The 16,992-nt window shown below is 33.7% G+C and overlaps 1 protein-coding gene and 1 long non-coding RNA gene across 4 annotated transcripts in view; both read right to left on the bottom strand.

Moving 5' to 3' along the window:
* Positions 1–2,651: 2,651 nt before the first annotated feature.
* LOC136999369 (uncharacterized) lies at positions 2,652–6,800 on the bottom strand. 2 transcript variants are annotated; one of them, XR_010889744.1, is made up of 5 exons: positions 6,654–6,800; positions 6,183–6,437; positions 5,250–5,995; positions 4,726–4,954; positions 2,652–4,367 (listed from the first exon to the last, which is right to left on the bottom strand). It is a non-coding gene; the product is annotated as an uncharacterized lncRNA (long non-coding RNA). The 2 variants fall into 2 exon arrangements; XR_010889743.1 differs by having other exon boundaries at positions 5,250–6,437.
* A 950-nt stretch (positions 6,801–7,750) lies between these two features.
* The window catches only part of LOC105680176 (uncharacterized), a 46,897-nt gene continuing 37,655 nt past the window's right edge, over positions 7,751–16,992 (bottom strand). For both annotated transcript variants that reach the window (XM_067353306.1, XM_067353307.1), the window contains one exon: positions 7,751–15,949. In XM_067353306.1, coding sequence (XP_067209407.1) covers positions 12,407–14,854 — 2,448 coding nt within the window. In that variant the 5' untranslated portion in view covers positions 14,855–15,949 and the 3' untranslated portion in view covers positions 7,751–12,406. The remainder of the gene's footprint in view (positions 15,950–16,992) is intronic.

The raw sequence follows: 16,992 nt of genomic DNA, 5'->3' as shown, positions 1-16,992 counted from the left end.
CTTTCAATTGTGTGTTGCTTACAAACATATTGCTTTTTTATTTGAAGTGCTATTACACATAAATTTGTAAGCTGTAAGAAAAAACAAAGTATTATCAAATTGAGAATAAATCGATTTATTTTTGCTTTTATATATTTAATTATAAAAATCATTTATATCATAACAAGACTAACAACAAAATGTATGAACCGTATTATCAGAGATATTTATACACATAAAAATTTTTTAATTTTAGGATTTGAAGACGCTCCTGACCCTTACGTCGTTTCACATTAACAGGATATTTTACCAGAATCACAATCATTGCTCGAGAGCATTTCTAGCTTAATTAGCTTATCAGCGTTTTGTCTACTTACGACTACATTATTTATGTCAAATTTTTTACCCTGAAGATTGCCACATCCTTTAGGCCGAAACATTTGTTGTTATAATTTTTTAATAAAATGAACTTTTTAGCAATTCTAACCAGCTCCTGCTTTATTAGTTCGTTGTTTTCACGATTATTGTTTAATAAAAAAGAGCAATATCTTAATATTATTTGTATTTTTAAAATTACAAAACATGTTAAAAAGCGTTTATTATATAAAATAAAATAATATGAACATGTGTGTAGTAAGTAATATGATGAGACATGTACCTGTATATTAATACATTGACTGGTATAGATTTGTGATATGATAACATGTAAATAAAACATAACACATTTTTAGAATATTCTTTTTCTTCTTTGAAAAATATTTTTGTAATGAATAAACGTGTCATTTACGCAACATTGATGATGACAAAATGAATTGGCATTACAATTTACGATGTGACAATTCACCTATTTAATAGTAAATCAACATTTTTTCTAAGTTATAGCTCATCTTTTAAGTAAAGCTCACATTAATTAAAAGAATTGATAAAACTGTCTTTTCCTTTAAATGCGAAAATAAAATAATGTATATAATATCTACATATGTGTGTTTTATAGAATTTTTCTATTACTGTATTTTATTTAGGTACATTTAATACTTTTAATGAACTAATATGTTCAGCTATTTTATATAATTATTTGCAGTTAATTATATTTTAATAAAATTATAATGTATATTATAATATTTCGTGTATATCAGCAGAGTTAGCACCTCTTGAGAAACTTTCAATTGTGTGTTGCTTACAAACACATTGTTTTTTTGGTTAAAGTGCGATTGGACGAAAATTTGCAAGCTGTAAGAAAATGCATAGTATTATCAAATTGGGAATAAATTGGTTTATTTTATACATTTAATTATAAAAATTATATAACAAAGATAGTAACAAAGATAGTGAACGAATTTTTGATCAATGTAATATAAATATAAACACAGTCAAAAAATTCGGTAAATTTACACAACGAAGATGTAAGAATTACATGATAAATAATGGAAACAGGATTTGTAATAAGTGAATAGTATATAATTTATGAAATTATGTAAATTTACAATATATATTTAATAAATTTCTGTTATTTATCAAGTAATTTTTCATCTAATTTTGTAAATTTATTGATTTTATTTTCAGTATAAAACACCGTGTTTAATTATGGTATTACCTTATTAAGGCTGCATAATTTGACATCAAACATACTGTTACTTATAATTATACATCTCCATGATTTCTGTTTTTCCTTATATTTGTACGATTTGTAAACATGTGGATTAGTTCTCTGCGAAAAGTTTGTCCCGTTGCGCAGTAGAGAACAAAATTAATACTGCAATGTGCTGTGTCTAATAAGTCGAATATTGCGATCATAACAACCACATTGACAAGTTTAGGTATCTAAAAAAATTATTATAATGTTATTTTTGTTTTATATAACCATTAATAATAACGTATATATAACGTATTTGAATGCATCCACTTTTTTACGCAAATTTTTAATATAAAAAAAATATTAAATAATTTTATTTATAATGTAAAAATAAAAAAGTATAAATTATTTAAAAAAATTCAAATTTTAAGAAAAAAATTAATTAATACTTTTTGTTATATACAAAATGCAATTTTAAAATAAATAAACTATATATTATGGTTGGTATTATTTTAATATGAATTATTGATACGTACGTAACTAGAAATGCAGAAAAAGTAATGTGCAGGTAATTTCAAGATTACAAATATGCTCGAAACGAGTATAAGCGTTCTTGTGATTTTATATTGAAGCATTTTATCACTAGAAATCTGAGTTCTCTCATTAAAGTTGGACGCTGCAATCAAAGTGTTGCGAACACAATTTTGCTGGTAAATGTGATATCCTATCAGAATATTGCAGATTACTATCACGAGAGCAGGTAGAGTAAATAGAGTAATAGAATTTATAATTATCCTTGTCATTCTAACTCCTGTATAATTTCTCAATTTTAGATATTTGTATATATCGTAGATATTTATTCTTTTTTATCCAAATATTATAATTTGCATGGTCCAAAAAAAAAACAAACATATGTAGAATGTTAAGCAAAACTCCTAGTCTAATCAGTGTGATTACTACGATTTTTGCTCGTTTGACAGTACACCAAGATCGACGCAAAAGTGGGTACTTCGTTACAATATATCGCTCGATGTTAAAGGCTACTATAAGCCACATACTCAAGAATTGGGAAAAAAAGTTCAGACAGTCCACAAAGAAATATAACAAATACAAATTGTTTATTCCTAGATTAATATCCATCATATATAGCCATTTAATGAGTAATGTCATCGAATAGATGATGTCGCTTATTGCTAGCACGCCCAAGTAGATGTTGGACGAAAAAGAACGCATCTGTTTACGGAAGAGCACAATCGCAGACAAACAGTTTCCTACAAGACCCAAAATAATAAAAATCGGCAGACTGTATTTTTTGAAATTTATAATGACATTCACACTATCTGCAATTACATGAAGTATGTCAGTAACGATATAAATAATTTTTATGATGTCAGTGATTGGAAAATGTCTGCCTACAATGTCTTCTTTACATAAATCTTGGAATTTTTTAATTCTACTGATATTCACAAGTGAATAAGGCATCATGGTACGTCTATTGTTGATATAATTGTAGATATAAAATTCAGCAAAACCTCGTAAACTTTCATTAAAATCTCTTTCGTTGTTACAAACACGCAATCGTAGTTTGTGTTTAAATATGCTGGAATAATCTTTGCCGAGATTATTTTCAGAAAACATTTTGCGCACGATTATAAAATGTTTGCAACAGTTGATTATTAGATGAAAAGCAAAGAGCGGTGTAATCAAGTTGCGTCACGCGTCTGAAAAAGCGTTATATCATTATTATATATGTTATTCATTGAAATCAAATTACTTTGTTGATAAAAGAAATTTTTATATAACAAATTTACCGAATAATATCAATTCGAGCTTGGCTTGACAAACAACGTGCACGAATCGTAATGCAAAGATCTCAGAATTGAATACAGATGTATCACGAATATTTTCAACGATTAAAAAGGTAAAAAAATAAAATAATATGTAAATTGATCGATGTGGACTAATAAAAAAAAAATTTACAGCAAAGAAAATTACCAGTAAAATAGAATTAAAAGAATCATGTTAGTTAAATGCGATAAATTCACCTATACAAATGTAAGAATTCGAGCAAACCAATTTCTTTTTACATTTTTTAAAAATAATTTTTACTCGCGAGCCACGAGCTTACCTCACTTATCTAGCTGTGAGATAATAATATTAGCTAGTACATATATGTACTTTTTGTATCATGATTTGGATGTAACAGCATTATATTATTAACTAGGTATTATCTATAAGTTCTGCATAGAAACGACACTTTTTTTGTAATTAATAATTAGTTAATGCCTGCAACATCATCACTCACATGTAAAAGCATTACAATTCTATTTAACTATTAGCTAATAAAACTAGACAGTGATGAGTTGAAACTCTAAATAATTAGATAGTTACAGGACACTGACTTTAATTTTCCACACGGGTACATTGAGATGTACGATGTCACAATTCACCGATTTCAAATAGTAAATCAACACATGTTCTAAGTTATATTTCTCATATTTATTGACAAAATTGATAAAACTGGCCATTTCTTTATGATGCGCTAAAATATTGTATATACTACCTACATACATATATGTGTATCGTAGAATTTTTTAATTGTTATATTTGACTTACTTTTAACACTTTTAATACAATAATATAAAACTATCTTACTTAGCTACTTGCAATTAATTATATTTTAACAAAATTATAATGTATATTATAATATCTCGTGTATATTACGAGAGTTAACTCCTCTTGAGAAATTTTCCGTTGTGCGTTGTTAACAAATACAATGTTTTATTTGAAGTGCGATTGGACGTAAACTTGTAAACTGTAACAAAATGCAAAGTATTATCAAAATAAGATAAAATAAATTGGTTTATATTTTTGCTTTTATACATTTAATTATAAAAATTATATAACAAAGATAGTAAACAAATATTTGATTAATGTAATATAAGTATGCACACTGTCAAAAAATTCGACAAATTTATACAACATTGACGTAAACATTTTATAATAAATAATGGAAATATGTATACTAAGTAAATAGTATAAAATTTATAAAATTATGCGAATTTACAATATGTATTTAGTAAATTTCTGTTGTTTAGCATGTAATTTTTACATCAAGTTTTTAAAATCGATTTTTTTACAGTATAGAACGTCGCATTCAATTATGGTATTACCTTATTATGACTGCATAATTGGACATCATTCATACTGTTATTTATAATTGAACATCTCCAAAATATTTCTGTTTTGTCATAGATTCGTACGTTTTGTAAACATACGGATGATTTCTCTGCGAAAAGTTTGTCCCGTTGCGCAGTAGAGAACGAAATTTATACTGTAATGTGCACTGTCTAATAACTCGATTATTGATAACTTGACTAACGAATCAACATATTTAGGCATCTGAAAAAATTTTTAATGATATTTTTGTTTTATATAACCATTAATAATAACATATCGTATTTCAATGCATCCATTTTCTTACGCGGATATCTAATATAAAAAAATTATTGTAAAATTTTGTTTACAATGTAAAAATTAACCCGTAGAAATTAAACAATACAAATTATTTAAAAAAATTCAAATTTTAAGAGAAAAATTAATTAATATTTTTTTGTCATATACAGAATGCATTTTTAGAATAAATAAACTGTATATTATGGTCGATATTATTTTAATATAAATTATTGATACGTACATAACTAACAATGTAATGTGCAGGTAATTTCAAGATTACAAATATGCTCGAAACGAGAATAAGCATTCTTGTGATTTTATGCTGAAGCATTTTGTCACTAGAAATCCGAGTTCTCTCATTAGAAGAATCGGACGCTGTAATCAACATTTTGCGAACACGATTCTGCTGGTAAATGCTATATCCTATCAGAGTATTGCAGATTACTATCACGAGAGCTGGTAAAGTAAATATTATAATAGAATCCATAATCCTCCTTCTCTGACTAGCTCCTATCTGATTGTCCAATTCTAGTTGCTTTAGTACATCATAGAAATTCATATTTTTTTTAAAAAATACTTCATCTACATAATATTTAGTCCCAAAAATGAAAAAGACATGTAGAATAGTATATAAAATCGCTAGTCCCATCAACATGATCACTACGATTTTTGCTCGTTTGACAGTGCACCAGGATCGACGTAGAAGTGGATACTTCGTCACTATATATCGCTCGATGGTAAAAGCTACTATGAGCCACACACTCAAGAACTTGAAAAAAAAGTCCGGAAATTCCTTGAAGAAATATAACCAATACAAATAATAATTTTCTCTTGGGTTTTTATTCGTTAAAAGGAGCCATTCAATGAGTAACATCATTGAACAAACGATATCGCTTGTTGCTAGCATGCCCAAATAGATGTTGGACGAGGTAGAACGCATCGTTTTACGGAAGAGTACAATAACGGACAAACAGTTACCTAACAGACCTAAAATAATAAAAATTGGCAGACTGTATTTTTCGAAATTTATAGAGATCTCCACATTATCTGCAATTACATTAAGCATGTAACGAAAGGAATGAAATTCATATATGACGTTAGTGATTGGAAAATGTCTGCCTACAATATCTTCGTTACATAAATCTCGGAATTTTTTAATTCTACTTATATTCACAAGTAAGTGAGGCATCATGGTACGTCTTCTGTTGATATAATCGTAGATATAATATTCAGCAAACCCTCGTAAACTTTCATCAAAATCTCTTTCGTTGTTACAAACACGCGATCGTAGTTCGTGTTTAGATATGCTGGAATAATCTTTGTCAAGATTATTTTCAGAAAACATCCTGGCTTATAATTATGGATTGTTTGTAACAGTTGCTTATAAAAAGAAAAGCAAAAACGGGTATAATCTAATTGCGTCACGCGTCTGAAAAAGCGTTAAACATTATTATAACATTATTAACGTTATTATATATATTATTTATTAAAATCAATAAATCTTGTATATAAATTTTATTTATTGATATATTTATTAAAATAATTTTTTTTTTATTATAAAAAAATTAAAATATACGAAATATATAAAATATATACAGTATTTTAAACATTTAAAGTAAAATGTCTTACGGACTATCTCACTTACCAGAAAATTGTTATAAATTCTGAAGTCTATGAATACGGGCGTTACAAACTCTCAGCAATTCCCGGATTACAATCATTGATCTGCTAACCACTGACAATTGCAACAAACTGAATGTCGAGACGACTGACTCGGATGACGGTATTATTTCTTCCTGGAAGTTTGCGGCTTACCAAAATGATTAACATTTTGACTATAACGTTGTCCATATCCGTTGACATGTGAGTTTTTGCAGGAACCTATCACTGTTTAAAGGTATTAATAATATCATTAAAAAAACATTAAATATTATTAAATTAATATATAAAATTTATTAAACACAAATTTTTTTATTTTTCTTATGAAATATATTATATTGAGTATAGTTTTTTTATTAGTTTAATAATTATGATTGAATGGCAACTGTAGTTATTATATACTATGTATGGAATCATAACAAAATATAGAACGACAAAATAATTGAGTTTGTGTTGTTTAATTAATTTTATACTTTTAGTTAAATTAAGAGTTATGCACTTGTATGCAAAGTTATCGTTTTAGTATTTGAGGAAAATTTCGATTGCGATATTTATTTTACAAATTTAATTACAACAATAATAGCGTATTCTAAATTGATGATTGCTCTCTTTTTTTGACCACTATTTTTGACGCCGGATACAAATTCAATTTATATCATTAATTTAAGTATATTGATAAAAAATGCTCATAACATAAAAAGATGCAATATATAGTACATATAATAGTTAAAAGTCACACAACGTGTTAAAAAGCGTTTATTACATGGAATAAAACATGTACATTTGTAGTAAGTAATATAATGAGACGTGTGCTTGTATATCAGTACATTGGCCGGTATAGATTTGTGATATGATAACATGTAAATAAAACATTATACATTTTTTAAATCTTTTTTCCTTCTTTCAAAAATATTCTTGTAATGAAATAATATTTACGCAACATTGATGATAACAAATTGACTTTGCATTACGATCTAAGTTATAGCTCATCTTCTAAGTTATGGTTCACAATCATTAAGAGAATTGATAAAACTGTCCTTTCCTTTAGATGTGATAAAATAATGCATATAATATCTACATATGTGTGTTTCATAGAATTTTTTTATTGCTGTTTTTTATTTACATTCAATATTTTTAATGCAATAATATGTTTAGCTATTTTATGTAACTATTTGCAATTAATTATATTTTAATAAAATTATAATGTATTAATTATAATTAAAATTAAAATTATAATTATAATATTCCGTGTATATCAGCAGAGTTAACACCTCTTGAGAAACTTTCAATTGTGTGTTGCTTACAAACATATTGCTTTTTTGTTTGAAGTGCTATTGGACATAAATTTGTAAGCTGTAAGAAAATGCAAAGTATTATCAAATTGAGAATAAATCGGTTTATATTTTTGCTTTTATATATTTAATTATAAAAATCATATAACAAAGATAGTAACTTTTACATCTAGTTTTGTAAGTTTATCGATTTTATTTTCAAGATAGAACGTTGTGTTTAATTACTGTGGAATTACCTTATTATGATTGCATAATTGGACATCATTTATACTGTTACTTATAATTGTACATCTTCATATTTCTGTTTTTTCTTATATTTTTACGTTTTGTAAACATTTAAATTAGTTCTCTGCGAAAAGTTTGTCCTGTTGCGCAGTAGAGAACAAAATTTATACTGTAATGTGCAGTGTTTAATAAGTCAAATATTATGGACATGACTACCACAATGCCATTATTAGTTATCTGAAAAAATTTTTATTCTTATTTTTGTTTTATATAACTATTAATAATATCATATCAATGCTTATATTTCAATGCTTATATTTTAATGCTTCCATTTTCATATGCGGATATCTAATATAAGAAATCTATTGTGTAATTTTATTCATAATGTAAAAATTAAACAGTATAAATTATTTCAAAAAATTCCAATTTTAAGAGAAAAATTAATTAATATTTTTTTGTCATATACGGAATGCATTTTTAGAGTAAATAAATTGCTAAATATGATTATTATTATTTTAATATAAATTATTGATACGTATTATTTTAATATGAATTATTGATACGTACGTAACTAATAATGTAAACAAAGTAATGTGCAGGTAATTTCAAAATTACAAATATGCTCGAAACAAGAATAAGCATTCTTGTGATTTTATACTGAAGCTTTTTATCACTAGAAATCCGAGTTCTCTCATTAGAAGAATCGGACGCTGTAATCAACATTTTGCGAGCACGATCTTGCTGGTAAATGTGGTATCCTATCAGAGTATTACAGATTACTATCACGAGAACAGGTAAAGTAAATATTATTATAGAATCCATAATTCTTCTTGTCTGAGCAGCTCCTTTCTGACTGTCCAATTTTAAATGTTTGTATACATCATAGATATTTATATCTTTTTTAAAATTGTACATTTTGCAAAACTTTATCTAATTGTAATTAATCAAAATCAGAGTGGAGGTAGCGATACTGTATAATTATCTTTGTTGCGTCGAGGCACGTGCCTTTCACGTCGTTACCGGAACTTTTCTCCACGGTGACGTGATCGAGGGATACGTTCTCTCTGCAGTTGAATATTGTGTTACCACTGCTCTCACGGAGCCTCAGGATTGTTACGGTATTGGTCGTGATTGAATAAAACTGATACTTTTGTTTAAATCAAATACTATTTATTAGCTGTCAGCCGTGCCGGTCATGTATGCGTCCGACTTGAGACTGTGTGATCCCGAAGAGCAGTCGGAGAGGGGGGCGAAAAAGCCGCGCAGTAATACATGGTAGCGCGCATATAAAAATCGAAAGACTAACTAATAATCGCTAACAAACGCCGCCCCCCGTTGAAAGGACGTGCTTTCAAAATGCCATCGCAGACATTTACAAACTATGAAATTGCCGCATGTAAAATAAAAACTAAAGGAACTATGATTCGACGCAAAAAAAATAAAAGTGAACAAAATGTAAAATGATAATAGCGCCGGAGTTTTTTTTTTTTTTTTTTTAATGAACTTATGTATCTATTGGCAAAATAGCCAGTTTAGACAATGGTCTGACGAATGTCCCTTTAGCGGTGCGGACGGTAGCGATTCGCGCTACTTGGTCGGGCCCTGGATGAATTTTTTCCACACGGCCCAAAATCCATTGCAAGGGAGCCAGGCCTTGTTGTTTAAGCAGCACCATCTGATTTGGCTCCAGCGACGTGCCCTTGTTACTCCTCCATTTTGAGCGTTCCTGTAGTGTGTGCAGGTACTCCTGACTCCATCTGCGCCAGAAATTTTGCCTGATCTGCTCGATTTGCTGCCAACGTACTAATCTATTTTCATTAACATCAGTGAGATCATGGTAAGGAAAGCTATTCAAGGCCGTGCCAATCAAGAAATGACCGAGGCTCAAATAAGACAAGTCGTTGGGATTGCAGCTCAAGGGAGTAAGAGGGCGCGAATTCAAAATAGCCTCTATTTTGCAAAAGACGGTTTGTAACTCCTCGAAGGTCAAAGGCGTTTTTGCGGCGATTCTGACTAGATGATATTTTGCGGATTTTACCGCGGCCTCCCAGAGGCCCCCAAAATAAGGTGCGTTTGGTGGGATAAATTTCCACACAGTTTCTTGCTCACGCAAAAAATGATTCACGTCTGATTGAACCTGTTCGTCTTGTAGAAATTCGAAAAATTCTTTAAGTTGCCTTTGAGCTCCGACGAATGTCGTGCCGTTATCAGAGTAGATGCAGGAGGGTTTTCCTCTGCGCGATATAAATCGTTTAAGTGCCCCTAAAAAGGCATCGGTAGTGAGGTCGCTGACGAGCTCCAAGTGCACGCTCTTGGTGGCAAAGCAGACGAAAACCGATAGATATGCCTTATGGCTGCGAGCGTTGCGCCGCTTAGATTCGCGTATCAAAAAGGGACCAGCGTAGTCGACGCCGCAGTGCGTGAAAGGGTTTGAGATAGTTACACGCTCTGAGGGCAATGAACCCATAATTGTCTCAGAATAAATAGGTTTGTTTTTGAAGCACGTTACGCATTTCCTTAGTAATTTTCTTGTGATGGAGCGTAAGGAAATTGGCCAGTATCGCTGCCTTATTGGGGCCATGGTGGCCTGTACACCCGCGTGCGCGTTGCGCTCATGCTCTCTCACTACTATTCGTGTAGTTAAAATATGATCTCGCGGTAACAAAATCGGATGGCGCGCGTTAGTATCTAGGTTTGAATTAGTCAATCTGCCCCCCACTCGAATTAATCCGTCTCCGTCTATAAATGGGGACAAAGATAGTATGCCGCTTGACGTGCTAATATTCTCACCTCTGCATAGTGCTCTTAGTTCTTCGGAAAAGGTCTGGGCCTGCGCCGACTTGCACATGATTCGTAACGCGGTTAAGATCTCTTGGTGAGATACAAAAGGAGTAGGCTCGGGCGGACGACGAACTTTAGAAAACCGCAAGCAGTACGCGAGAATTCGACATGCTTTATTGAGGCTTGAGTGCGAGCTTAAAAGCTTGCTTACAATTGAATATTCCAAAACGGTCGCGGCTGCGAGACATTTTTTTTGCTCAGGGAGACCCTCCGATGAGCGCGTAAACTCAGAATTAGGCCAATCGTTGTCATTCTGTTCTAGAAAGGCTGGCCCATGCCACCACATGGAAGAAATCGCTAGTTCATGCGGGTTAAGACCACGAGATAAAATATCCGCGGGGTTGTCGGTGGTTTTGACGTGACGCCAATCGATAAGATTGGTTAAGCCTTGAATTTCACCGACTCTGTTTGAAACGAAGACCGACCATTTTCGCGACGGAGAAGCTATCCAATTAAGGACTATAGTAGAGTCCGACCATAAAAATAATTGTATGCCGGCTAAAGTAAACAATGCTTCTATTTTTTTGATCAATCTGGCCAGTAGCAAGGCCGCCGAAAGTTCAAGGCGCGGCAATGATATGGCCTTGAGAGACGCAACACGAGATTTTGCGCATAATAATTCTGTGTGATAGGAGTTGTTACTGAATTTGGTGCGTATGTAAATGCATGCGCCGTAAGCCTGCTGGCTTGCGTCGCAGAATCCATGCAACTAGATTACTTGCGGATTCGTGTCGAGCTTGACGCAACGCGGAACGGAGATTTTGTTGACATCGGCCAGTTGCGCCCTGAGCCTTGACCAGCGCGAATGAATATTTTGCGGGACCGATTCGTCCCAGTGGACGCCCAGCTGCCAGAGCTCTTGTAAAATCAATTTGGCCAGCACAATAACAGGGCCCAACAGTCCAAGGGGATCGAAGAGTTTAGAGATTTCGGAGAGTATGATCCTCTTGGACACTGTCGCCGGTTCCTCATCGGGCTTATAATAAAAATAAAACGTGTCTTGAAATTGATCCCAATGAACACCTAACACGGTTGACTAAAAACCGCTGTCGATAGTAACGACGCTGTTGGTTTGGTCATTTAGGTGTTTTACTAAGTCCGGGCAATTGGATGCCCACTTACTAAGCTGGAACGAACCGAAGTCTAACAACTTGGTTGTTTCGTTGCAAATCATTTCCGCCTCACGGATCGTGTCGGCTCCTGTTAACATGTCGTCGACGTAAAAGTCTCTTTTGACGCACGCAGAGTCGTGTGGAAATTCGTTCACGTAATGATCGGCTAGCCATTTGAGGCATCTCGTAGCCTGATATGAAGCGGATGACGTACCGTACGTCACGGTGATGAGTTCGTACGTTTTGATGCGTGAATTAGGATCGTCACGTCACAGTATACGCTGATAACACGTTTGCGAAGGATGTATCAGTACTTGTCTGTACATTTTTATGATATCTGCTGCGAGGGCAAAGCGAAAGGTTCGAAAACGTAAAAGAATAGAGAACAACTCTTGTTGGACGACCGGACCTACCATGAGTGTATCGTTTAGCGATTTACCGGATGCGCACTTTGTAGATGCGTCGAAAACGACTCGTATCTTGCTACCCGTTGCCGAGGATTTAAATACGCAATGGTGCGGTAAATAAAAAGACGCCGCGTCGTCGTCGGCTTGCTCGTTAATTAACTTCATGTAGCCGAGCTCTTGATATTCGCTTAAAAACTGTGCATATTGATCTTTCAAGTGCGGGTCGCGAATAAGTCGCCTTTCCAAATTGTGAAATCGTTTTAAAGCGATAGTTCTTGAATCCTTGAAGGTATTGGGAACGTGCTCCTTAAAGGGAAATTTCACAACGAATCTATTTTGTTCGGTTCGAAACAAGTTTTCTAGAAAATGTTGTTTACAACGAGCTTCCTCGTCGGAATAGTTGTTTGGAAGATCAACAACGTCCTCGACGCGCCAAAAGCGCGATAGTTGATCATGTAATTGTGCATTGGTAATTGACGCGTGAAAGGATCGGACGCTCGCCCGTGAACCTGGCGGTGTGCCCCATCGTCCACCCAGAACCCAACCGAAACGCGTTTTGTGCAACGTCGGATGCGCACGGGGGGATTTAATTTGCCCAATGCAAAGCAAGTCCCAGAAATGTTCAGCGCCAAATAAAACATCGATTTCGGATGCGACGTGAAACTGCGGGTCGGCTAATCGAATGTTATTTGGAATATCGAAGACGCTTCTTTTTAACGTGAAAGCCGGAAACACGTCGGTCACATGATCAGTTACAATGCAATCGAGAGAGAGATTAAAAGAATTTGTACGCGATTGCAGCCGTATTTCTACTGCTTGAGATGCCTTCGTGGTCGTTCGGTTTATTCCAGAAACGGAAACGTCTAGAGATTGCGGCTTAAACGCAAGTACTCGTAGGAAGCGTCGTGAAATGAAATTTGCTTGTGAGCCAGCATCTAGCAGTACGCGACAGGGCTGTCGCGAACCCTTACTATCGTATGCGTACACGGTAGCCGTTGAAAGCATGATGCAGTTGTGAATGGATGAATGCGCATTATTTGCGAGGGCGGCAGAGGAATTCGCGGATATTGCTTCACTGGATCCGTCTTTGGTGGAATCGTGAGACTCTGAGTTAGAGTTTGCGGCGGTAGCGAGGTGAAGCAATGTATTGTGTTTTAATTTGCAAAGCTTACAATTGCCAGAAGTGCATTTACTCAAACTATGATCCGTGGATCTTAAGCAATTCGCGCAGGCCTTGCGTTTGCGAATCTCCGAGATTCTCTGTGAAATCGGCAAAGCTAAGAAGTTTTGACAATGATAGATGGGATAATCTCCCTTGCAAAAAATACACTTGGCCTTGATCGCCGCGAAGCACGATTGACGTTTTGAGTCAGATTGTGAACGTGTGTTCGCGCCCTTTAGAGTGGCGACACTTGATTTGCCGCTTGCCTCAAGCGTTTGACATCGATGAGCAATGAAGTCTATGAATTGCCTCAGCGTCGGCATCTCGGAACTCGTCAGCGATAAACGCCATTCTCGAAGCGTGAGCGCGTCTAGTTTGTTACTTAAAATATAGACTAATAAGTCGTCCCAATGCTGCGTGGGGCGTTTGAGCGCTCGGAGAGCGTAGATGTGCCTGCTTGCACCGTCCGCGACTTGACGCAGTTCTGCGAGATTTTCTTTAGTCATCGACGGCAGATCCATGATTGCCTTTATATGGCCTTGAATGATAACACGCTTGTTATCGTAGCGCTCCTTGAGTAGATTCCACGCTACTTCGTAATTTACGTTGGATATTTCTAACGCAGCGATTTTTTGAGCCGCGTCGCCTGTGAGTGAGGCCCTTAGATATTGTAATTTCTGTACGTTGCTTAACGACATGTTTGAGTGGATAAGAGCATTGAAGGTGTCGAAGAAAGGATACCACTCCTGGTAACCGCCGGAAAATTTAGGAAGATCTAATTTCGGTAGTCTTATGTGACTGTAGTGCTCAAAACTAGCGACCGACGAGGGTGACGGCGAGGGAGAGGCCGATGCTCGTGTCGGTATAGCAGGGTTGAGCTTTTTGCGTATTTTAGCCGATAAAGAATAAAAGGGTTCTTCAAACGTGACTCGATGGTTTGCTTCTGCCGCGTCGCGAGATTCTATTTTCGTTTGTATGTCGTCATATTCCGACCAATACGAATCGAGCTTCGATTTACGCTCTTCGAGTTGAGCTGCTATGGACGGATTAATGGATGTTACCGAATCTACGTAGGTTCGTATGCGCGTACACGCAGCGAGAATTGTCGTGCGTCGCTTCTTGAGCGCAGTAACGTCGTCGTTGGACATGGCGAACGCGATAAATATTTGTGCGACCGGAAATGACTGGCAATGACCTTGGAATAACTGTCCTTATCTTACAAATGAGATAAGCAGGCGCGAGATATAGTTGACAGAGGCAGATCGTAATTGCCGTCGGCGAGGATAAAGAGAAGCGTTCCTGGAAGTCGCCTGATGTGTCAGGATCCTGGATGTTAGCTGCTTTTTTAGCGGCAAGATGGCGCCGGGCGTGGTCGTCCGGATGTTCGAGCGGTATGGACGCTCGCTGTTCTCGTGATTGCACGAGGAAATTGGCTGCCTTGCTTCCGGCTGCTGCACGGATTGTAGTTGCCAGGCAGATGTTTCCTTGCCCTTGATTTGCAGTGGCGTTAACACTTTATTGATACCGAAATCCGGCTCGAAGGACCATTGTTGCATTGAGGCACGTGCCTCGACACAACAACCTTTTGGGTAATAATTTTAACCTATCAAACTATGTACTCAGATAAGCCACAAGTAGGATCATCCTCCGGTCTAGTTAAGGCATAACAGTGCTTTAGTTGAATTTAAAGTACATTGTCACATTTCATGCTAATGAATGAAACAATCACAATCACTGATATGATAATGCTGCTTGATTACAATTTTCGTAATATGACATTGTAAATATTTCCGACGATAATTATTAAGTCATTTTTTATTATAAATTATTATCATCCTAATACCGATGCGGGAAGGTCTCAACTGCCTACATTCCCATTTGCCAACAGCTTCGTTTGCCCACAACATTTTGCCGACAGCTTCAATTGCCGACATTCCCGATTGCTTACAGAGCGATTGCCTACAAGCATTATTGCGCACATTTAAAAATAAAAAATACAAACGTACGTTTGCGTAGGCAGTTGAACCTCTCTCACCGATGTAAATACGCATATTGCCTCTACTCGGAGCGATTATTTACTTGACTTCTTCAGAATCTTCCGCTTTGCAATCTTCTTAGCGAAGAACACGGACGTTTTTATCAGAGAAATTTCCAGTTTTCATTTGCAAACTTCAGCTTTTGAATTAGTTTCGAACATTGAAGATTTCATTCACCGCAATCAAACACGATAATTCCTGAAACGGCTGGAATATATAAAAAAGACGTGAGAAAGTAGCGGATCTCCAACATGGGAAATTAACGTTAATGTAATTTTGAAATTTTATTACGGGCTGCATCTTAACCGCAAGACATTGCTGTTTAATAATATCAATGGTTAAAAAATTAAAAATTTTTATTATTATTTAATATTTCAATAAAATTGGAACATAGGTAACAAATTAATTCAGCAGCACCTATTATATAACTTTGAAAATTTCGATCAAAAAGTTTTCGATCAATGAGTTTTTGATTGTGATTCTATTCGTGATTTTGTGAATAACATTGACAGAAAAATTGACGCATTCCGATAACATAATGAATAAAATTAAAAGTAGAACAACCTGCATTTACTGCAAACCGTACAAATCATATGTAAAAATGATACGTTTAAATAATAAAATACTTCTTTTATGATGAATTTATATGATTATTTGTTTATGATGAATGCATTATGTATATCATAAACATTTCTTGAACAAACATAATTTTAGAATTTAAATTGATATATTTCACCAACAATTAACGTATTATATATGGAGACTTTTACAAAAGTTATAATAAGAAATTTACACCACATAAAGTACAAAAAATAATAAAAATATAAAAAAAATTTTAAACATGCGTAAAAATAATAAAAAATTATATAAAAGTTAAATATTTGAAACTAAATTATAGTATAAAATGTCGGTATTTTTCACTTTACAGAAAAGTCGATAATTATTTCATTAAATTGTTTCAATAAATAAAATTAAGAATATAGTTTATAAATTTTAAACATAGTAAATAATAAAAATAATAAATAATAATTATAATTAATAAATTAAAAAATGTAACTTTGTTTTTTATAAAACGTAGATTTATAATCATATTCATAATTTTATAAACATAAAACAAATAATTATACGTCAGAACTATGTATACCACTTTTCTTGTATATATCTTTTAATAAATTATAATCGTTAAAATTAAGACTGCCATTATTGCTGGTTGTAATGTTACTTGGACGCCGTTACCATCATTTCCCATT

The sequence above is a fragment of the Linepithema humile genome, chromosome 4 (genome assembly GCF_040581485.1).
Source record: "Linepithema humile isolate Giens D197 chromosome 4, Lhum_UNIL_v1.0, whole genome shotgun sequence".
In the NCBI taxonomy this organism is placed as follows: Eukaryota; Metazoa; Arthropoda; class Insecta; order Hymenoptera; family Formicidae; genus Linepithema; species Linepithema humile.
This window is presented reverse-complemented; position numbering and strand designations above follow the sequence as displayed.